The sequence below is a fragment of the Corythoichthys intestinalis genome, chromosome 10, assembly GCF_030265065.1.
Source record: "Corythoichthys intestinalis isolate RoL2023-P3 chromosome 10, ASM3026506v1, whole genome shotgun sequence".
NCBI lineage: Eukaryota > Metazoa > Chordata > Actinopteri > Syngnathiformes > Syngnathidae > Corythoichthys > Corythoichthys intestinalis.
Window position 1 is genome coordinate 48,099,948 of NC_080404.1, and position 23,357 is coordinate 48,123,304.

At 38.6% G+C, this 23,357-nt stretch overlaps 1 protein-coding gene across 1 annotated transcript in view; it reads right to left on the bottom strand.

The window, feature by feature from the left end:
- Positions 1-16,569, bottom strand: part of hps1 (HPS1 biogenesis of lysosomal organelles complex 3 subunit 1) — a 31,985-nt gene extending 15,416 nt beyond the window's left edge. Inside the window, exons 1-10 of the mRNA XM_057849052.1 lie at positions 16,443-16,569; positions 12,302-12,485; positions 12,091-12,225; positions 7,740-7,882; positions 7,503-7,611; positions 5,233-5,393; positions 5,054-5,156; positions 4,888-4,966; positions 2,129-2,184; positions 1,871-2,038 (exon numbers count right to left, since the gene is read on the bottom strand). Of these exons, the coding sequence (XP_057705035.1) occupies positions 1,871-2,038; positions 2,129-2,184; positions 4,888-4,966; positions 5,054-5,156; positions 5,233-5,393; positions 7,503-7,611; positions 7,740-7,882; positions 12,091-12,225; positions 12,302-12,418 (1,071 nt within the window). The 5' untranslated portion in view covers positions 12,419-12,485; positions 16,443-16,569. The remainder of the gene's footprint in view (positions 1-1,870; positions 2,039-2,128; positions 2,185-4,887; positions 4,967-5,053; positions 5,157-5,232; positions 5,394-7,502; positions 7,612-7,739; positions 7,883-12,090; positions 12,226-12,301; positions 12,486-16,442) is intronic.
- Between the last annotated feature and the right edge of the window lie 6,788 nt (positions 16,570-23,357).

Here is a 23,357-nt window from a genome sequence, read left to right on the forward strand (position 1 = left end):
AATTATCAAAGCATTCACACAATGAAATAACGCTGGGAAAGTTTGTTAAACATATTTCTGAGTGTGTGGGACATTGTTCTCACATGGACGCGCCTCTCTGACAAGGAGAGGGAACAAGAGAGGGCGGCGCCTCGGCCGTGCGCAAACTACAGCGGGAGGACGAGAAGAAAAAGCGGCCGGCGCCACGGCGTTCGTGCACACGCACAAGCAAAAGCGCAATACAGAGAGCCTGCTCTCCATTTTACTTATTTATTTATTTATTTATTTATTTATTTTTGAGTGACGCGGAAAAAACGCAGCAGCAGCAATTTATTTTCATTTCTTCGAGTTGGCAGAAAAAAACGCAAGTTTTCTTAATGTTTAAATAATCTACATATTTTTTTTAGAATTATCAAAGCATTCACACAACGAAATAACGCTGGGAAAGTTTGTTAAACATATTTCTGAGTGTGTGGGATATTGTTCTCACATGGACGCGCCTCTCTGACAAGGAGAGGGAACAGGAGAGGGCGGCGCCTCGGCCGTGCAGCGGGAGGACAAGAAATAAAAGCGGCCGGCGCCACGGCGTTCGTGCACACGCACAAGCAAAAGCGCAATACAGAGAGCATGCTCTCCATTTTTTTTTTTTTTTTTTAAATAATTTATCAGTCCGGCATGGCGGCCCGACCCGACCTGACCCGAACGTGAATGCTTAAATTGTGGGCCCGACCCGACCCGACCCGACCCGACCCGACCCGGTTCGGGCACAAAATCTAACCTCTAGCTCCAAAGCACAATGCTGAAAATCCATTTTAAAGTTATAAAACTGGCCACTGGAGGGAAGTAGCACATTTGGAAAGACCCGCAATCCGATTCAACGGAACGAACGGCCGGGCTGCACAGTCGGGGCGCCGGCGGAAAGATGCCAGAGCACAAAAACCGGGAGGACGCCCAGGATGCCAGGCGCTGGACGACCGAGCAGAACGACCTGGACCACCAGTGCAGCGGACGATGCCGTTGAGTCCGTGCTGCTCTCCGAGCACAGCCTGCGCCACCGTGCTCGGCCGCTCACGTCCCCCGCACCCTCCAGTGTCCCGCGACTCAGCCGGAAACGCGCACGACTAAACCAGTCACCACAAAAGAAAGAATTTTTTTAAATCCATCTTTATGAGACAGATGACGACGAGGGAAAAGTTTACCCCGGCTGTCGCGGCCACAACAGCGTCATCTCTCAGTTAGTTATGTGTAAATAAAAAGTTACTTTGCTATTAAAAGCTCTGTTTGTCTTGTTGTTTATGTTATTTTGTATAAGGAAAACATTATTCAGATGTTTGGGATGTAACTAAAGCAAAGTCAAAGTTATGTTTGAAATTATGCTTTTACAAAAAGCTCAATTTTTTAAATTTTTTTCATCAGAAATTGGAAAATTGCTCAAAATAAGCTATTTTCTAATGCTGATTTCGAAGGAATGGAAAAAGATATGAATTAACTTTTTTTCCTGCTGAGAGAAGACAGTCTAATCTTTCTTTTGGTGGGTTCCAAGGTTATATAGCAATATAACAGAATTTTCTGTGGGCCTTGCAAAATCAGTCAAAATCCAGTAAAACGGCCGGGAGCGAAGGGGGTTACACTGGTGAAAATAGCTGGGAGTGAATGAGTTAAAGAAGGAGAGAAAGAATAAGGTAGCACAAATGAATGTTGATGGAATGTAATTCATCAGACCCTGACAGGAAAAAATAAAAACATTTTTGGCCATTCTATATAGTGAACAGTAAGTCTTTATGTATATAAAATGGGCAATAACAGTGTTTACTATAGACTATTGGGCAATAAGTCAATATAGTAATTATCGTGACAATACTGTGGGAGTGAGAAACGCATATCCACAAACCTTAGTCAGCAGTACTAGTGTTATTCCCGGCCACAGTGGCAGGCAGTACATCGAGTGAGGCATCATGGGATACAGACCCTCCTTGTGAGACACCTCTAGAAACACCCTGCGTGGTGCGGATGGATCTGGGGGAGGAACATCCAGAGTGTGTAGACTGTCTTCTGCCATCTGAAATCAAAACAAAACAAAATACAAAAAATAGGAAGGGAAAAAGTACTTATTGTTGTAATGTGACGTATCAGAATTATGAGGACAAACATGAATGTCGGGATCCACAAACTCAAACACCGTAGCTTCTTCTTTTGTTTGTTTTTCTGGAGGAAAACAAGAATAAATGTTGAAATAATTAGAAGCATTGCATATATTTTGGTTATTATAAAAAAATATTTTATACTTTTTTTTTTTTTTTTTTTAAATCACATTTTTTTAATTTAAAGGGAAAGACAACTCCGAATGTGAATCCATCTGAAAGATTGTTGATCGAAGAATGTACAGTGGTATGACAAAGTATCTGAACCTTTTGGAATTTCTCACATTTCTGCAGAAAATCACCATCAGATGTAATCAGATCTTTGCCAAAATCACACAGATGTTAAAACAGTGCTTTAAATAAAACCACCAAACTTTTATAGGTTTCCATATTTTAATGAGGATAGCATGCAAAAAATGACAGAAGGAAGAAAAATAAGAACCCTCTGCCTAAGGAAACTTTTGAATTGTGAGCAATTGAAATCTATCTTTACTTAATAATTTAAGTCAGATGTGTGCCCAATCACTGATGAGTGGCTTAAAGCTGCCCTGCTCCCTATAAAACACACACCTGGTAAGAATTGTCTTGATGAGAAGCATTGTCTAATGTGCATCATGGTATGGTCAAAAGAGCTGTCTGAAGACCTGTGATCAAGGATTGTTGATTTCTATAAGCTGGAAAAAGGATTAAAAAAAAAAAAAAAAACACCTCTAAGTGTCTGGATGCTCATCAATCGACAGTCAGAGAAGTTGTCTACATATGAACAGAGTTTGGCACTGTTGCTTCCCTCCCAAGGAGTGGCCGTCCACCAAAGATGATGCCAAGAGTTCAGCGCAGAATACTCAGAAAGGTACAAAAGAACCCTAGAGTGTCTGCTAAAGACTTACAGACATCACTGGCACAGTCCAATATCTCTGTGCACACATCAACTATATGTAAAACTATGGCCAAGAATGGGGTTCATGGGAGGACTCCACAGAGGAAGCCACTGCTGTCTAAAAAAAAAAAAAAAACACTGTTGCTAGTTAAATATTGGCAAAAAGCCACTTGGACACGCCACAGAAGTTGATTTGGGGCTGTTTTGCTGCCTCAGGGCCTGGACTTGCAATCATTAATGGAAGAATGAATTCAAAAGTCTATCAGGATGTTTTGCAGGAAAACCTGAGGCCGTCTGTCAGACAGTCGAAGCTAAAAAGAGGTTGGATGCTGCAACAAGACAATGATCCAAAGCAGAGAATTAAATCAACTTCAGAATGGTTTCAGAAGAACAACATTCACGTTCTGGAGTGGCCAAGTCAAAGTCCAGACTTGAACCCCATTGAGATACTGTGGCATGACCTAAAGACAGCGATTCATGCCAGACATCCCAGGAATCTGACTGAACTACAGCAGTTTTGTAGAGAAGAATGGGCCAGGATTAGTCCTGATCGATATGCCAAATCGATCTGCAGCTACAGGAAGTTACTGGTTGAAGTTATTGCTGCCAAAGGGGGGGGGGCACAAAATATTAAATGTGATGGTTCACTTACTTATTTCCCCCCTCCTGTCATTATTTGCATACTATTCTCATTAAAATATGAAAACCTGGTTAAAGCAGACACTGCTTTTTCATCTGTGTGATTTTGACAAAGATCGGCTCACATTTGATGGTGATTTTATGCAGAAATGTGAGAAATTCCTAAAGTTTCAAATACTTTTTCATACCACTGTATACAACTTGCAAATTTCTTAGGCCCCTGATAACTGAGAAAACAATGTTATGTTATGGGCGCAGCCATTTTGTGACCACTGTGACGTCAGTCATACTGTTGTACATAAAGCTATGAAAAAGCTGCACATGAGGTGACAAGCAATACAAAATTGACTAAATTAGTAAATTAAAAAGAACTGATTTTTGTTCCAATCTTATCATGCTACACACAAAAAAACATTTTGTGATAGCATACTGACAGGAAGTTATAGGTTAATGGTGTAAGTTGATTTTGCTATCAATTAAACATCCCCTTTTCTTATTAAATTTTCTTTGACATAACAAAAAAGTACACGTAAATAATAGGGCTGTCAAAATTATCGTGTTAACGGGCGGTGATTTTTAAAAAAAAATTAATCACGTTAAAATATTTGACGCAATTAACGCATATACCCCACTCAAACAGATTAAAATGACAGCACAGTGCCAATGTCCACTTGTTACTTGTGTTTTCTGAGGTTTTGTCGCCCTCTGCTGGCGCTTGGGTGCGACTGATTTTATGGGCCTCAGCCCCCATGAGCACTGTGTAATTATTTACATCAACAATGGCGGGCTACTAGTTTATTTTTTGATTGAAAATTTTACAAATTTTATTAATATGAAAACATTAAGAGGGGTTTTAATATAACATTTCCATAACTTGTACTAACATTTATCTTTTAAGAACTACAAGTCTTTCTATCCATGGATCGCTTTAACAGAATGTTAATAATGTTAATGCCATCTTGTTGAGTTATTGTTATAATGAACAATTATAGTACTTATGTACCGTATGTTGAATGTATATATCCATCTTGTGTCTTATCTTGCCATTCCAACAATAATTTACAGAAAAATATGGCATATTTTAAAGATGGTTTGAATTGCGATTAATTACGAATTAATTTTTAAGCTGTAATTAACTCGATTAAAAATTATAATCGGTTGACAGCCCTAGTAAAGTCATTTCCCTAAACACTTAAAAACAATTACTGTTATGTGTGGTTGAATCCAAACTGTTCTGTATACAAAACTGACCTGAACTGCTTGAGTCAGTGGGGGAAGGTTGAGGTGTATAAAAGCTCTCTGGGCCTGAACCACTTGTACTATCAAAATCCTGTTAAAAAGAGCAAAAGTATTTGTCACTTTGTAAACTACTTTGCTCGTTCGTCATCATTATCTCCATCTCCAATACATAGAATACCTCGGAGGAGTGGTCATCTTGGTCTATGTTGCTAGGATACATGTTCTGAGCCATGATGATGAGGGCCAAAAGGTCCGAAGTGGCGAGTGTGCTCGCACTGCGACTGCAGATACATATGAGAATGTTTCAAATTATTTAAGAGAGGTAAGACGCATGGAAAGCAAGTGCAAGTGCCTCACCTGGAGTAGAAGGCCAGTAGCTTGGTGTGCACCAGGATAAAAGCATGCTGCACCTCCTCTCCAGCTCTTTCTACACTGCTATTAAGCTGCTGAACTAGACGTCGCTCCAAGAACTCAATGCACTGCTCACACAGCGTGGGGTGGATGAGCCTCTCTACCGCCTGACAAGGCAAAAACACACAATAACTGATCATAAACAACAGTATGCATCTGTATTTGTCTGTTTATATTGTCAATAGAAATTGCAGAACATCAGTTAAGCGTTTCTAACGCCATCTAGCGGTTAATAATTTAAAAACAGGTGTTGTGACCAAACGACAAGAGAATACATTTTAAAAAAGAGGCATGATGTTTAATTAAACATGTAAAAAAAAAAAAAAAAAAAAAAAAAAAAAAAAAAATACTAGGTTTGTCAAACGATTAAAATTTTTAATAGAGTTCATCACAGCTTAAAAATTAATTAATCGTAATTAATCACAATTCAAACCATCTCTAAAATATGCCATATTTTTCTGTAAATTACTGTTGGAATGGAAAGATAAGACAAGACGGATATATACATTCAACATACTGTACATAAGTACTGTATTTGTTTATTATAACAATAAATCCACACAATGGCATTAACATTATTAACATTCTTTCTGTGAAAGGGATCCACGGATGAAAGACTTATAATTCTTAAAGGATAAATGTGAGTTTGTATATTGTGACTAAATATTGCCATCTAGTGTATTTGTTGAGCTTCCAGTAAATGATACTGTAGCGATTTAACTTCTGCCCAAATGCATTATGGGTGCAACCATGAATGCATGGTTGCAACCATGACTGTGTGTGGTGCCCACAAATGCTATATCTTGTCTGCGTTCTATGCAACACATGGTGTTGAGAAAAAGATTAGCTTATACCATTCTTCCCCACGATGATTCCCACACTATTAATATTTACTGTGTGAGATGTAAATTAATAGCATAGCTGCACTGAATGTTAGTTTCTACTCCACTCACTTGATGCTGTCTATTAGCACTTTATATGAGTAAAACAGCGCCAATATAGTCCATTAACAGTATTGCGTGAGTGGGTCATTCTGCGCGTGCGTTAATTGCATTAAATATTTCAACGTGATTAATTATAAAATTTAATTATCGCCCGTATACGCGATAAATTTGACAGCCCTAAAAAATACATATGGCCGAAACACAGACAAGACTGAAAAAGCAGTTTCTGCTCTTGCACTCCTCTTTAAAAGTAACTGCTGTATTTTAAGCCAAAAGAACTGTTGTGTTTGATAAAACAATATGTCTATATGCTGCAATAGCAGATGCATGGCACATTAAACCCCCGAACTATTTTTAATTTGTCTGTTTTACCCTGGAAACGCCCGTTTACAGATGTCGCGCAACCATTTTTGTTTCAACCCAGCCCTAAAACGAAGGTAATTAATTATATTTATTATTCAAAATGTCATTTTTAGCTTCGAATCATTAATTGATGTCTAATATTTGTTAAAAAAAAAAAAAAAAAAAAAAAAAAAAAAAGACTTAAAAAAAATTATTCACTCGCATATTTTTTGAAAAAATTAAGTGACAATGAAAAAAATGGCATGTGTAAAAAAAGTCACGGATATCTACCTCATAACTATCGCTTAATTGTTTTTTTTTTTTGTTATTGTCGCTTTTTCTCCGATATGTTAGATGATAAATAATCGATCCAAACAAAGAACAAAAAAAATGTTTAAAAAGGTAAATACATGAAAAAAACTTGACCACTCCTTGATGTCTGCGATTTCTGCATCACGGCCCTTGTTATATTACCATGTTTCACCCATAAAATCCCTAAATATTCCAGCTGTGGCCATTTACAGCTATGTCTTGACACTCAGTGATACATTCTACATGGAATTTTTGGATCGAAAAGAGGTTAGTACGCGATAATATCTCGTTAAAGTCATGGCGTCTGTAATTCTGCTCTCGGGTGCTCTCACCTCCAGATAGGGTTTTGCTGTTTAAAAAAAAAAAAAATTTAAATGCCCTCCTGTTAATAATTATAATGTCCCACTTCAGCTTTACTTCCGCTTTACGATGCGACGTCACGGTCTGAAAATAGCATGCGTGCGGTACGCCATTGTTGTCTGCACAAGTAATAGAGGTTTTATGATGGTGAAAGTCGGACCATAGAAGAAAGGAATTAACATGTTTTGTTATTAGTGCCCCAGCCTATTTGATAATACAGTATACAACCTTGAACAAATAAGATGGTCAATACACTACCTCCACTAAGAAGCTCTGGTCAGTCTCCCTGAGGTGGCTGTGGGTGTCTAGCAGACTTTGGAGATGTTTCCACAGACGGGCCCTTTGCTCTGTGTCTTGAGGACGCAGCCTAAACCACAGTAACACATTCATACAGTATGTGAACTCAAAAGAATGAAGCAGGCCAACAGAGGGTGCAATAAGTCAACATAACCCTGAATCGTAACGTTAATAACACACATTTTAAACATGCCTTACTCTCTTCTGATGAGACTACCGCTGAGAGTGACCATGCCGAAGAGCACCTCGATTATTTTCTTCGTTACATAGATCTTCCTCCTCAGATCGTCCTCCTCCTCCTCGCCATCTCCATTTACAGCAATGTAGAGACACTCGTCGAACTGGAGGGCAGCACATAACCCATTTAGAACTAAGCAGGACAATGTTGGATGCCGCTCACGTTTTAGAAATTGTAGATTTAGTTATTCAAACATTATTCCACATAGTACAGAGCTAATGATTCCAAGTATGAGAACCTATTCATAGTTGCGGTGTCAAAAAGATTGCTACCCATAAAAAACATGGTCGTTATTATTAGGGTTGTTCCGATCATGTTTTTTTGCTCCCGATCCAATCCCGATCGTTTTAGTTTGAGTATGTGCCTATCCCGATATTTCCCAATCCGATTGCTTTTATTTTGCTCCCGATTCAATTCCAATCATTCCCGATAATTTTTCCCGATCATATACATTTTGGCAATGCATTAAGAAAAAAGTGAATAAAACTCGGACGACTATATACATTCAACATACAGTACATAAGTACTGTATTTGTTTATTATGACAATAAATCCTCAAGATGGCATTTACATTATTAACATTCTTTCTGTGAGAGGGATCCACGGATAGAAAGACTTGTAATTCTTAAAGGATAAATGTGACTTTGTATATTGTGACTAAATATTGCCATCTAGTGTATTTGTTGAGCTTTCAGTAAATGATACTGCAGCCATTCAACCCAAATGCAGGATGGGAAGTGCAACCATGACTGCGCGTAGGGGCACCAATTGATATATCTTCTCTGCGTTGGGAAAGAACATAGGGTGTTAAGAAAATTATCAATTACCAACTTTCTTCCCCACATTGCCTCCCACGTTAATTTTAATTGCTGAGAGAGGGAGTGTAAGGCTTTAGCCAAATTAAAAAAAGGCTCCAAAGGCTGTCAAAATTCTCTCTACTCATTATACGCTGCGTTTAGCTCTATTTATTGGTAAAACAGCGCCTTCATAGATTGAATGCGACAATGCGTGAGTGGGTCGTGCAGCGCATGCGTTAATTATTTAACGTGATTAATTAAGAAAAAATTATTACCGCCGTTAACGCAATAAATTTGGTAGCCCTACTTTAAGCCAAAACTACTCTGGATGAGTGCAAGACATTTTGTCTGGAACGTTATATACAATTAGAAAACGATTTAAATTTAAAAAAAAAAATATATATATATATATATATATATATATATATATATATATATATATATATATATGTAAAAGGCATGTCCGATATTTTTTTGCCGGTTCCGATACTTTGAAAATGACGTGATCGGACAGATTGATCAGCATCCCGATCGATCGGGACATCTTTAGTTATTATCTAATGAAGATAAATATTATTTTTCCTCCAGAGGTTTTAATAGTATTTATATAAAGTAGGAAAGTTTCCATTGAAATTTTTAATATAAATGGGAATTAAACAAAAGGCTAAAAATTGACATTTCCCCCAATATGTTTGTAAAATATTTTTTCTTGACGAATTTTCATTTTTGGTGCGGTTTAATTATTTAATTGACTAATTAACTTGCTCCCCCCAAAAAGAAAGAAAAGTCTTAGATATTCATTTAAAATTATTAAAAATGTGTCATTCAATTGTGCCAGTGGTTTGCAGTAGTGCATTTATAACTGCACTGCAACCTCTATCTTATGCTCCAATCGATTTCAATGACGACCTCCTGTCCAGTTTTATTATTTTATTACTAATTCAAGCAGAGACTGGAAGTACCCCGTCCGCCATTGCTAAGGTGTGCCGCCCACAGCACACAGCTAACAGCAGGTAACGTTACTGTTTACGTTGGCTGATGCAGGGCTACTACAGGTATGCAAACACACCAGGAATGGCGGCAACCACTGGACGGTGACATACACAAATCTCTATTCGGTTTAGTTAATAGAGTAGACAGGTATATTGATGTGTCAACAGGCACAGGCCAGATTGTGGTTGTGAACAAATTATTTATTATTTCTCTGCGGCCCAGTAGCAAATGCGCCATGGACCAGTACCGGTCCCTGGCCCGGTGGTTCGGGATCACTGCTCTACACCATACCAACACCTTATTAATTCATTTTTAAATTAATCATGTGAAAATTTTTATCGCAATTAACGCATTCGCGGTACGACTCACTCACGCATTGCTGCAAACAGCCTACAATGGCGCCGTTTTACTTATATACAGATATAAGAGGCAGTGTCAAGCGAGTGGAGTAGATACAAGCATTCATTGGTACCGTGCTTTTTAATTGGCAAAAGCTTTGTCATCTCTCCCACAGCAACTATAAATATTGTGGGGAAGAATGACAGGAATTCTTTTTCTTAACACCCTGTAGTGTACCCAACGCAGAGAAGACATAGCATTTGCAGCCACCACACACAGTCATGGTTGCACTACTTCCCATCATGCATTTGGGCAGAACAGTTCAGTCGCTACAGTATCATTTACTGAAAGCTCAACAAATACACTAGATGGCAATATTTAATCACAGTATACAAACTCACATTTATCCTTTAAAAATTACAAGTCTTTCTATCCGTGGATCCCTTTCACGGAAAGAATGTTAATAATGTTAATGCCATCTTGTGGATTCATTGTTATAATAAACAAATACAGTACTTATGTACAGTATGTTGAATAGAGGTGTGCAAAATTTCCGATTCTTAGATAATTCGCGATTCGGCCGTGGAAGATTCGAGAACGATTCACAAACATCCAAATTCCGATTATTGAAATATGCCAAGTAAAGCGGAAGTACAACACACTCAGCGCGCCGCGCGGTCAATGAGGAACAGAGCGAGAGTAGCTAAACATCATGCTTCTCATTACCCGGCCCCTCGGGTAATGCCAATGCTCAACTCACGGCTCTAGCTCAACTCATGCCATGAGATAAAAAAACACAACAACATACCTGACTGCTGCCGAAAAGCTGCTACAAAGTACATCCACATGTTACGGTAGATGCAATATGGATTCGGTAGCGTTAGCAGCTCACCTACAAAAAGCTAGATGCGAGCGTTAGTAAACGGCCGCCATCTTAAAGCAGTACACCTCCCTGCAAGGCTGTTGTAGCGAACCTTCCAAGCAAACCTAATTAACTTTTTATCTAAAATACTCCTAAATCGGTAAAATATTGACTTGACTTGAATCTATCTTCAAAATAGTTTTAAAACTTTCACATGTCGAAAGTAGACAAAAGGGAAATTATGGAATAACGGGAGCAATTTTAACAACTTTAACGGTTGATTCACAACATTAAATTAAGTGAATGTAGTTTAAAGCTGCTGATACAGAATGGGGACTGGAGTTTCTTATTTACTGTTATTTTTGTATATATGTTTACTGCTATATGTTAACTTGATACTGAAATAGTAGTTTGGTTTAGCCTGAAAGTATTTTTGAACAATTTTGGAACTAATGTACAAAACATTAAAAAAAAAAAAAAAAAAAAAAAAAAAAAAGGAGGGGGGTGCATCAATAATCGTTTTATAATCGAATCGGAGCCTCTGAATCGTAATCGAATCGTTAGGTGCCCAAAGAGTCCCAGCTCTAATGTTGAATGCATATATCCATCTTGTCTTATCTTTCCATTCCAACAATAATTTACAGAATATGGCATATTTTAGAGATGGTTTGAATTGCGATTAATTACGATTAATTAATTTTTAAGCTGTGATTAACTCGATTAAATTTTTTAATCGTTTGACAGCCCTAGTTAAATGTATGCCTAATATATAGATAACACAATAAAACAGAATTGTTGTGGAACTCAAAATGCTGACTGGACAGTTATGGACTATGCATATTAAATAATGAGAAACATCAAATATTACACAATACACCAAAGTATATCAGTAGCCGTGTCCTTAAGTCTTTCTGATAGTTTTCCCCTGACCTTTTTACTGCAATAATATAATGAAAACCTGAAATTATGGCTTTTAGTTTTGGCCACCCCAAGATTTTAAGTGGTCCCATCTGGCCATCACTATGAAAAATTTCTGGAGGCGCCACTGGCTCTGAAACAATTTTTTTTTAAAAGTTGTACTCGAGCATCGATGTTTATACATCTCTAGAATATGCATATCAAATTTAATTTTGATCTGTTCACAAATAACGGAGGGGTTTCCATTTTGCTTGGTATCTTCACCATGAAGAAGACGAACAAAGTAAGTGAGCTTTTGAACCAACCCTCCAAGCGGTATAAAAATCCGATGAGCGTGGTTGTTGAATCTATAGAATTTGCCAGAGGTTCGAAACTGAGTTTTTTTTTTTTTTTGCCAAGTACCTGCTGTAGTACATAGATGTGGTTGTTCTCTGTGGTGAAGCAGGTGTAGCCGTCACCCATACTGTCAACCATGGAACTGCAGGAGATGATAATAGGTGCGAACAAGGTGCTGATGCTGTCTTCAAAGGCTGGAAGCTTTAATGAGCACATCATGTAGATTCATTATGAGACACGTAATTTCATCCAGGAAATGTAAACTTTTCCTCTCTACCCTCTGGCCTTCCTCCTGAGCGGCACCATACTGCTCCTGGATGCTGTTCTGGAAACCCAGGTCGGTCCAGTGGAAGAGGATCTCGGCGCTCTCAGTGGTAATGAGCAAGGCTTTCATTTTCTATTCTCTCTATTTAGAGTGATTCCACCAATCTGCATGCATAACTCCACTTCAAAAACAATGCCTGATAGTGAAGTAGGGAAGGGGGAAAAAATACAAATCACAAAATTCGTAAAATATATACAGTATTTTCACAAAGTGCATTTTAAGTGCCGTAAAAAGCTTTAGCCCCCCAAAAAATGTCAATATGTGGATAATTTATTCAATTAATAGACTGACACAAAAAAATTGTCTTTTGAAAAAAATGACATTTCTACAAATTCTCAGTGCAGAAAATGCAAAAAGTAGGTGATTATGATTCAGTTACTTGTAGAGGCGTGCGAAATTTCCGATTCTTAGATTATTCGCGATTCAGCCATGGAAGATTCGAGAACGATTCACAAACATCCGAATTCCGATTATTGAATTATACCAGGTAAAGCAGAATTAAAACACAGTCTGCGCGGTCTTCGGGACGCAATGAGGAACGGACTGAGAGCAAATATCATGTTCAAATTATGCCGCTAGATATAAAAATAAAAATACCTGACTGCGGCCGACAGCTGGTTCAAACAACGCCCAGTTGCTAGTTGCTACAAACATACGGCTATAGTAGATATCACATATATGTAGAATTAGATGCTAAATGACAGACGACGGCGCTGTTAGACCATATAAAGAGAACTAGATGCAAAGTGACGGACTTGCCGTTTAGTAGTTGACGCGTTGTAAACAGCCGCCATCTTAAAGCAGTAGACTTCTCTAGAAGGCTCTGTTGTAGCAAACCTAATTCACTTTTGATCTAAAGTACTCCTAAATCGGCAAAATCTTGACTTGAATCCATCTTTAAATCATGAAACAGTTTTAAAACGGACATGTTGTAAGTAGACAGAAGGGAATTTATGAAATAACGGGAGCAATTTTATCAACTTTAACGGTTGATTCACAACATTAAATTAATTGAATGTAGTTTAAAGCTGCTGATACAGAATGGGGACTTGAGTATTTTATTTAATGTTTTTAACTATTAATTTGATACTGAAGTATTAGTTTGGTTTCCTAATAGGATTTTTTTTTTTTTAACTATTTTGGAACGAATGTACAAAACATTAAAAGCGGGGGGGAGGTGGGTTGTGGTTTGGGTGACATCAATAATCGATTTATAATCGAATCGGAGCCTCTGAATCGTAATCGTAATCCAATCGTTAAGTACCCAAAGATTCCCACCTCTAGTTACTTGGTTGGTCCAGAAAATTATAAAAATGGTGATGTTTATTTTCCAAAGTAAAAACAGATGTTTGCAACCATCTTATTTTGATTACACACATAGACAATAAGTCTGGTTTCACGGCGCGCAATGGAAATCGAATAACATTTCCTGTTGAGAAGCTGAAATTCAACAGATTTGGATAAAAGGGTCAAATCCCTGATGACATTGTCCAAATAATACTTACAAACCACTTCTAAAATGTGAGTCAATTATCAAAATAGCTGTAAAAATAATTATAAATTAGGAGTCTTTGTCGATTAATATTGCACCACTGGCGATGTTTTAGTGTGTGCCATACATTAACTCATTGACTGCCATTGACTGTGAATGATCGTGATATATAGATACTAGGGCTGTCAAAATTATCGCGTTGACGGGCGGTAATTAATTTTTTAAATTAATCACGTTAAAATATTTGATGCATTTAACGCACATGCCCCGCTCAAACAGATTAAAATAACAGCACAGTGTCATGTCCGTTTGTTACTTGTGTTTTTTGATGTTTTGTCACCCACTGCTGCCGCTTGGGTGCGACTGATTTTATGGGTTTCAGCACCATGAGCATTGTGTAATTATTGACATCAACAATGGCGAGCTACTAGTTTATTTTTTGTTTGAAAAGTTTACAAATTGTATTAAAACGAAAACATTAAGAGGGGTTTTAATATAAAATTTCGATAGCTTGTACTAACATTTATCTTTTAAGAACTGCAAGTCTTTCTATCCATGAATCACTTTAACAGAATGTTAATGCCATCTTGTTGACTTATTGTTATAATAAACAAATATGGTACTTATGTACCGTATGTTGAATGTATATATCTGTCTTGTGTAGAGCTGAAACGAATACTCGAGCAACTCGAGTAACTCGAGTTTAAAAACTGATCCGAGTAATTTTATTCACCTCGAGTAATCGTTTATTTTGACAGCTCTAAGCATCAGGTTTTGCTCGGACTACTTTTAATGCGGGACAACGCGCTGATGTCACGTGTGTAGAGGAAGAAGCCCAAAAAAAAAAAAAAAAAACTTACTGCAGCCGACAGCCGCTACAAACGACGCCGACGTTGCTAAATACTAGCCCGCACGATGCTTCATTGGTAGCAAGTAGCGTCTGATGAGTTTCAGAGATCACATGTATGTTGAACTAGAAGCGGTTTTGACAGACTCGGGCCCCGTCTGGGCAGCGTTAGTAAACAGCCGCCATCTTAAAGCAGTAGAGCGCTAAGCGCTAATCAAAAGCGCTAAGCGCTAATAAATAAGATTAACGTTACTATCACTAGCTCACGTAACGTTAGCCCTGCGGAGGGCTAGGTTTCTATTAATTATGACCACTGTCGATGCGTGGCTAACGTGTCTTACATACAGGCTTTAACATAACATAGCGATGTGGAGTGATGAGGGTGTAAAATAAAAACTCAATAATGCTAACTATCAATTTTAGCTCAGTAGTTATTGCTGGATAAAACACCAAGTAGCACTGGTCCCTAATGTGCTCCAATACAGCCTGTATCATACATTTATTTTGAACACTGCAAAAACTCAAAATCCTATCAGGACTTACAGTTTAGACTAACTTAAAACTTAATTAGAACTTAAAAATGTCTTGTCACAAATAGAAATTCAATTGAAACACTGGGAAAAGACTTTTAAGTGATGTGTGTTATCAAGCGTAACGGCATTTTTAAGTATATACAGTGGGGAGAACAAGTATTTGATACACAGTCAATGGGAAAACCCATTGGCAGTGTATCAAATACTTGTTCTCCCCACTGTGTGTATATATATATATATATATATATATATATATATATATATATATAATAACTATTTTTTTTAAAATAAGATCCAAAGGTTTTTTTGAGTGAAAGCAGTGAATTAGTCTTTTTTTTTTTTTTTTTTAAATTCTAGTTACATCTGAGATGCAATTGTTTGCTGTTTTCAACAATATACATCGAAAAGAAAGACATTGATTGACTGAAAATGGTTCAAGATTAGATGAAACGTCTTGTTTTCTCACGTATATTTATAATTGCTCTTCACCTAAAAATATAGTTGTTTTATCCGATTACTCGGTTAATCGATAGAATTTTCAGTCGATTACTCGATTACTAAAATATTCGATAGCTGCAGCCCTAGTCTTGTGTCTTATCTTTCCATTCCAACAATAATTTACAGAAAAATATGACATATTTTATCGATGGTTTGAATTGCGATTAATTACGATTAATTAATTTTTAAGCTGTGATTAACTCGATTAAAAATTTTAATCGTTTGACAGCCCTAAAGCCTTAAAGTACTGTATTCACATACATTACTGCATCTCCGACGTTAAGGGAAAAGCAAGTCCTAACGAATCGGTTGAAAATGGAGCAATCTATGCTAGTTCAAAGTAGACGCGCCATTAACTATAATGTTATACAGTATTTAGTGAATGGTCCCGACGCAAAATGGCCGACAAGTGACGGCGTTGATCCCCGTTAGCTCACTACGTGCACCGATATCTAGCTTTTTAGTTTATGCTGTATAAAATATCAATGCATCTACAGGGATCTCTGTGTTGTGCACTCAAATTACATGTCATAACGTATTAGAAACACAGTGATTATATTTGCCAATTTCCATTACATTCCTGTTTTTCTATGTGCTCGCTATAAAATAAAATAAAAAAGTTATTTCCTCAAAAAAAAAAAAAAAAAAAAAAAGCACGCACAAAAGCCAAACTTCCTTACAGTACCAACGTAAAATATCATTTTCAAGGCCAGAAAAACTTACTTTGTGTATTAAGGTGCTGGCGATGTCGACATTAGGATTCTCGAGTTTGTTGTTGCTTGACTTTAAAGTTTCACCCAGTTTGTGAGCATATTTGTGCTCCGCGTTCCTTCCGCATTTGAGCCGTACCACAACCGCGTCATGTGACCATAGCACTGGCAGTATTAATGCGCGATAGTACAGCAGTCGCAATAAGAGATATGTTTTATTTTTTAATATTTATTTTTTTAATATATTGTTAAATTTTTATTCATGTATTTTAATGTGCACTTGTTTGGCAAAAGTGTGTGCTGACTCAAGTGCAACACATGACCAATGGCTGTACAAGGTTTGAAGTTTTAAAATGGAGAGGTAAATGGAGTGTACATACACTCACCGGTCACTTTATTAGGTACATCATGCTAGTAAAGGGTTGGACCCCCTTTTGTCTCCAGCACTGCCTCAATTCGTCGTGGCATAGATTCAACAAGGTGCTGGAAGCATTCCTCAGAGTTTGGTCCACATTGATATGATGGCATAACACAGTTGATGCAGATTTGTAGGCTGCACATCCATGATGTGAATCTCCCGTTCCATTACATCCCAAAGATGCTCTATTGGATTGAGATCTGGTGACTGTGGAGGCCATTTGAGTACAGTGAACTCATTGTCATGTTCAAGAAACCAGTCTGAGATGATTCCAGATTTATGACATGGCGCATTATCCTGCTGAAAGTAGCCATCAGAAGTTGGGTACATTGTGGTCATAAAGGGATAGACATGGTCAGCAACAATACTCAGGTAGGCTATGGCGTTCCAACGATGCTCAATTGGTACCAAGGGGCCCAAAGGGTGCCAAGAAAATATTCCCCACAACATTACACCACCACCACCAGTCTGAACCCTTTATACAAGGCAGGATGGATCCATGCTTTCATGTTGTTGACGCCAAATTCTGACCCTACCATCCGAATGTCGCAGCAGAAATCGAGACTCATCAGACCAGGCAACGTTTTTCCAATCTTCTATTGCCCAATTTCGATGAGCTTGTGCAAATTGTAGCCTCAGTTTCCTGTTCTTTGCTGAAAGGAGTGGCACCCGGCGTGGTCTTCTGCTGCTGTAGCCCATCTGCCTCAAAGTTCGACGTACGTTATTTGGGTGGTTATTTGAGTCACTGTTGCCTTTCTATCAGCTCGAACCAGTCTGGCCATTCTCCTCTGACCTCTGGCATCAACAAGGCATTTTCGCCCACAGAACTGCCGCTCACTGGACATTTTTTCTTTTTCGGACCATTCTCTGTAAACCCTAGAGATGGTTGCGCATGAAAATCCCAGTAGATCAGCAGTTTCTGAAATTCTCAGACCAGCCCTTCTGGCACCAACAACCATGCCACGTTCAAAGTCACTCAAATCACCTTTCTTCCCCATACTGATGCTCGGTTTGAACTGCAGGAGATTGTCTTAAACCATGTCTACAAGCCTAAATGCACTGAGTTGCCGCCATGTGATTGGCTGATTAGAAATTGAGTGTTAACGAGCAGTTGGACAGGTGTACCTAATAAAGTGGCCGGTGAGTGTATATAGCACATTTATCCACATTGTTTCAATGCCCAAAGCGCTTTACATCAGCACACATTTACCCGTTCATGTACACATTCACACACCAATGGTGCCGCTACAATGCAAGGCGCTGCCAACCCATCGGGGGCAAATTAGGGTTCAGTGCCTTGCCCAAGGGCACTTCAGCTGTGGGCAGTCATAGCCGGGAATCAAACTGCTGACTCTTCGGTCCGAGGAAAACCTGAACTACCAACTGCGCCACGGCCACCCGGAGGACAGGACGAGGTGGTCAGCTCTTCGCTGTACATTTTGGGAACATCTTGCAACACAGAAAAATCCTCAGAATCTAAATAACTAACTAAAATACTGTAGTTAGATGAAAACACAACACGAAAAATTGAGATTTTCTGAAATCATTGGCTGCCATTGACAGCGATAGACGTCCTATCCATTTTGACTGGGAGGACTGGCAGCGATCGTTCGATCCCCCAATTCCTAGCTTTTTTTTTTTTTTTTTTGTAAGGAAATTTCTCGTTAAATTGATCCTCTAACTTAAATACATGTAGGATCTAATAAACCACAATTATTCTCTTGTACTAAAATATGTTGTTAGAAACACATAAAATGTTAACTCAATGGCAATATTTTATAATATTTAGTCCATATTTTGACCATTAGTTGGCGCCATGGTTTCCGGGCTCGCAGTGATGACGTCATTGGTATCTTGCGTGTTTACCAATTGCTTATTGCTGCCTAAACTCGCGAAGTAAAATGCCACGATGTGCTGATTTTGGATGCAATTTCCAGTCAAATGGAAACAAGGGGAGTGAAGTGAGTGGTCAAGGTGGAATTATTATTTTTACTGAATAAATGTGCACAAGTGGAAGCTTCTCCCCCTTTTTGGTCCCTGTATGCACGCATCCTACCCACCACGCGTTACAACTAGCGCCCAAACATTTTTCCTGGATCCTCAGTCAAGTAAGGGATCCGTCTATTTTCTGGATCAGACGGTCCATCCGTGTCTGCAATATTGGTTTCGGATCTGTCCATTATTTCTATTCGTCGGTCCCACAGTGGCTTTTCGGATCAGTCTATTTTGTGGAATCGACGGCCTAATCGCAGCTGCAACATTGCCATGGTATCGGTCTAATTCCTGGATCTTCGAGTGAGTAAAAACGCAGATTTGGATTACTATTGCTATCGTTTTTGTTGACTATTCTTCGTGGGAGGTTTCCCCAAATCATACTAAATAATTAAAGCACTATGGCACGCTACAGTGACGACAGTGACTCTAATGTGGACCTTACAACAATGTTGGCAGTTCGTCAGGGAACGTGTGTTTGCGTACTGCTGAACTCCCGAGTGAAAAGTGGTCAAGGTGGAAATATTTTTTGTGAATTAATGTGCATAAGTGGAAGCTTCTCCCCTTTTCGGTACTTTTATACATGTATCCTAGCTACCACGCGTTACAATGTACAAGACATGGATTACACAAGGTGTGCTCTTTGGCCTGTACTGTAAGCACACGACAGCTCTGGATGCTAACAATCTACATAATTATATTGGGATAAGTTTGAAAACGCAATATGCTTACCATGAATATCTGCTAATAAAACCGGACAGCATACACTCTCGCTCCCAACCGGACTTCCCAACAGGACTCTCTCGCATCACCAGTTTTGCCCAACTTTTGTCTTATCAGGTATTTGATGCATGCATTTTTCCCTGAAGTTCGTCTTGTGAACGACCGAGAGTGCTGTCCTGCTCTTCACTTTTCAGATCTGGTTCAAATAGGAAGGGTAGAACTGACGATATGTTGGGAAAGCTAACCAGTGACGTGCTGGGATTTCCGCAACGGGACCGGTGACGTCACGCACTGCGACGTAACAAGAATGGCGTCCTATCACTTAAAATAATTTTACAAACTTTATTAAAACAAAAACTTTAAGAGGGGTTTTAATATCAAATTATTATAACTCATACTAACATGTATCGTTTAATAATTACTTGTCTTAAAAACAGAGGATCCCTTTAAGGATGAACTTGTTTTTAAATGATTTTAAATAATGTATATATTTTCACAAGACGCGATTGATTTGTAGGAATAATAATTCCGGCTGGTCCTCAATTGCGTGACAGCACCTCTGTAGTGCAGAGGGGTCTGTTGTCCAGGGCGGTCCCTGCCCCAACTGTTTATACGATGTGATCAGCCAGAAGACAAGCAAGCCCCCCCTTCGCCCTCTAAGCCAGCTTGGAGGATTTTAGCATGTTTATTCAGTATATACAGGAGTCAGAGCAAACAAGAGCCTGGCTTCCCAGAACACTGACGGGAGCCGATTAGATGTTGGCCCAAACGTGGAACTTGGTGTACTCGGGGACCCTTTTAAGCCAGCAAGGTTAATGAAACATAAATGTTTAGTTTTAGGCTTCGCTCAAACAGCCAAGCGTACATTCCACACTCAATATTTTAATACAATACAGATTTGTGCAGCCATGAAAAAAACAAAAACAAAACATGAATGGTAATTGGTAACTATGATCATAATACAGAGAACTTTAGTGGTTGGAATGTATGTTTTTTTTAAGATCCCTTTCAAAAATCACTTGAACTTTGAAAATAATACAGTGCCTTGCAAAAGTATTCGGCTTCCTTGAATCTTGCAACCTTTCGCCACATTTCAGGCTTCAAACATAAAGATATGAAATTTAATTTTTTTGTCAAGAATCAACAACATGTGGGACACAATCGTGAAGTGGAACAATATTTATTGGATAATTTAAACTTTTTTAACAAATAAAAAACTGAAAAGTGGGGCGTGCAATATTATTCGGCCCCTTGACTTTCAGTGCAGCAAACTCACTCCAGAAGTTCAGTGAGGATCTCTGAATGATCCAATGTTGTCCGAAATGACCGATGATGATAAATAGAATCCACCTGTGTGTAATCAAGTCTCCGTATAAATGCACCTGCTCTGTGATAGTCTCAGGGTTCTGTTTAAAGTGCAGAGAGCATTATGAAAACCAAGGAACACACCAGGCAGGTCCGAGATACTGTTGTGGAGAAGTTTAAAGCCGGATTTGGATACAAAAAGATTTCCCAAGCTTTAAACATCTCAAGGAGCACTGTGCAAGCCATCATATTGAAATGGAAGGAGCATCAGACCACTGCAAATCTACCAAGACCCGGCCGTCCTTCCAAACTTTCTTCTCAAACAAGGAGAAAACTGATCAGAGATGCAGCCAAGAGGCCCATGATCACTCTGGATGAACTGCAGAGCTCTACAGCTGAGGTGGGAGAGTCTGTCCATAGGACAACAATCAGTCGTACACTGCACAAATCTGGCCTTTATGGAAGAGTGGCAAGAAGAAAGCCATTTCTCAAAGATATCCATAAAAAGTCTCGTTTAAAGTTTGCCACAAGCCACCTGGGAGACACACCAAACATGTGGAAGAAGGTGCTCTGGTCAGATGAAACCAAAATTGAACTTTTTGGCCACAATGCAAAACGATATGTTTGGCGTAAAAGCAACACAGCTCATCACCCTGAACACACCATCCCCACTGTCAAACATTGTGGTGGCAGCATCATGGTTTGGGCCTGCTTTTCTTCAGCAGGGACAGGGAAGATGGTTACAATTGACGGGAAGATGGATGCAGCCAAATAAAGGAACATTCTGGAAGAAAACCTGTTGGTATCTGCACAAGACCTGAGACTGGGACGGAGATTTATCTTCCAACAGGACAATGATTCAAAACATAAAGCCAAATCTACAATGGAATGGTTAAAAAATAAACGTATCCAGGTGTTAGAATGGCCATGTCAAAGTCCAGACCTGAATCCAAACGAGAATCTGTGGAAAGAGCTGAAGACTGCTGTTCACGAGCACTCTCCATCCAACCTCACTGAGCTCGAGCTGTTTTGCAAGGAAGAATGGGCAAGAATGTCAGTCTTTCGATGTGCAAAACTGATTGAAACATACCCCAAGCGACTTGCAGCTGTAATTGGAGCAAAATGTGGCGCTACAAAGTATTAACGCAAGGGGGCCGAATAATATTGCACGCCCCACTTTTCAGTTTTTTATTTGTTAAAAAAGTTTAAATTATCCAATAAATTTTGTTCCACTTCACGATTGTGTCCCCCTTGTTGTTGATTCTTGACAAAAAAATAAAAATTTTATATCTTTATGTTTGAAGCCTGAAATGTGGCGAAAGGTTGCAAGGTTCAAGGGGGCCGAATACTTTTGCAAGGCACTGTAGATTGAAATACCAACACAATCATTGTTGAATCACTCATAACCTCAAATGGCAAGGCCTCTTTAGATATTTTTTTAACAATACATAAGAAATCCAGGAAAAAGTACCGTAATTTCTGTAAAAAGGCCAAATTAAAAAGTACGAGGGAATCGTCTGTGTTATGTCCTGAAGACTTTCATTACTCTAAGAGTGTAGAAGAAGATAGAGATCGATTGAGATAAAAACCAAATTAGCTAACATTAAGATTGATGGTAAGGTCATATTGGAGCCCCTGTAATGCCATTTCCAGAACACGCATAAAAAAAATCAAGGAAAAGCAGAACCATAGTACTGTATGTGTTGACAATTATAGTTACTTACGAATGTCTCTACATACAGTACCTGAATTTTCAGGTTAAGCCACGCCTCATGGGGAAAATATTGTCTCTTGTTACGAAAGAAATTTCAGGATACGAAAGGCAAAAATACTGTATGGCTGGTACGTATAGCTCCCAGAGTTTACTGAATGTAACATCGTACCTGTCAACCCGAGGCAGTTGGCAGTCTTACAAATTGTGACGTATGCCCTTACAAATTGGTGACTAATCTTACAACTAGGGTTGTTCCGATCATGTTTTTTTGCTCCCGATCCGATCCCGATCGTTTTAGTTTGAGTATCTGCCGATCCCGATATTTCCCGATCCGATTGCTTTTTTTTTTGCTCCCGATTCAATTCCAATCATTCCCGATAATTTTTCCCGATCATATACATTTTGGCAATGCATTAAGAAAAAAATGAATAAAACTCGGACGAATATATACATTCAACATACTGTACATAAGCACTGTATTTGTTTATTATGACAATAAATCCTCAAGATGGCATTTACATTATTAACATTCTTTCTGTGAGAGGGATCCACGGATAGAAAAACCTGTGACTTTGTATATCGTGACTAAATATTGCCATCTAGTGTATTTGTTGAGCTTTCAGTAAATGATACTGTAGCCATGCCCAAATGCATGATGGGAAGTGGAACCATGACTGTGCGTAGTGGTACCAATTGATATATCTTCTCTGCGTTGGGAAATAACATAAGGTGTTAAGAAAAAGATCAATTAATACCTTGCTTCCCCTCATTGCTTC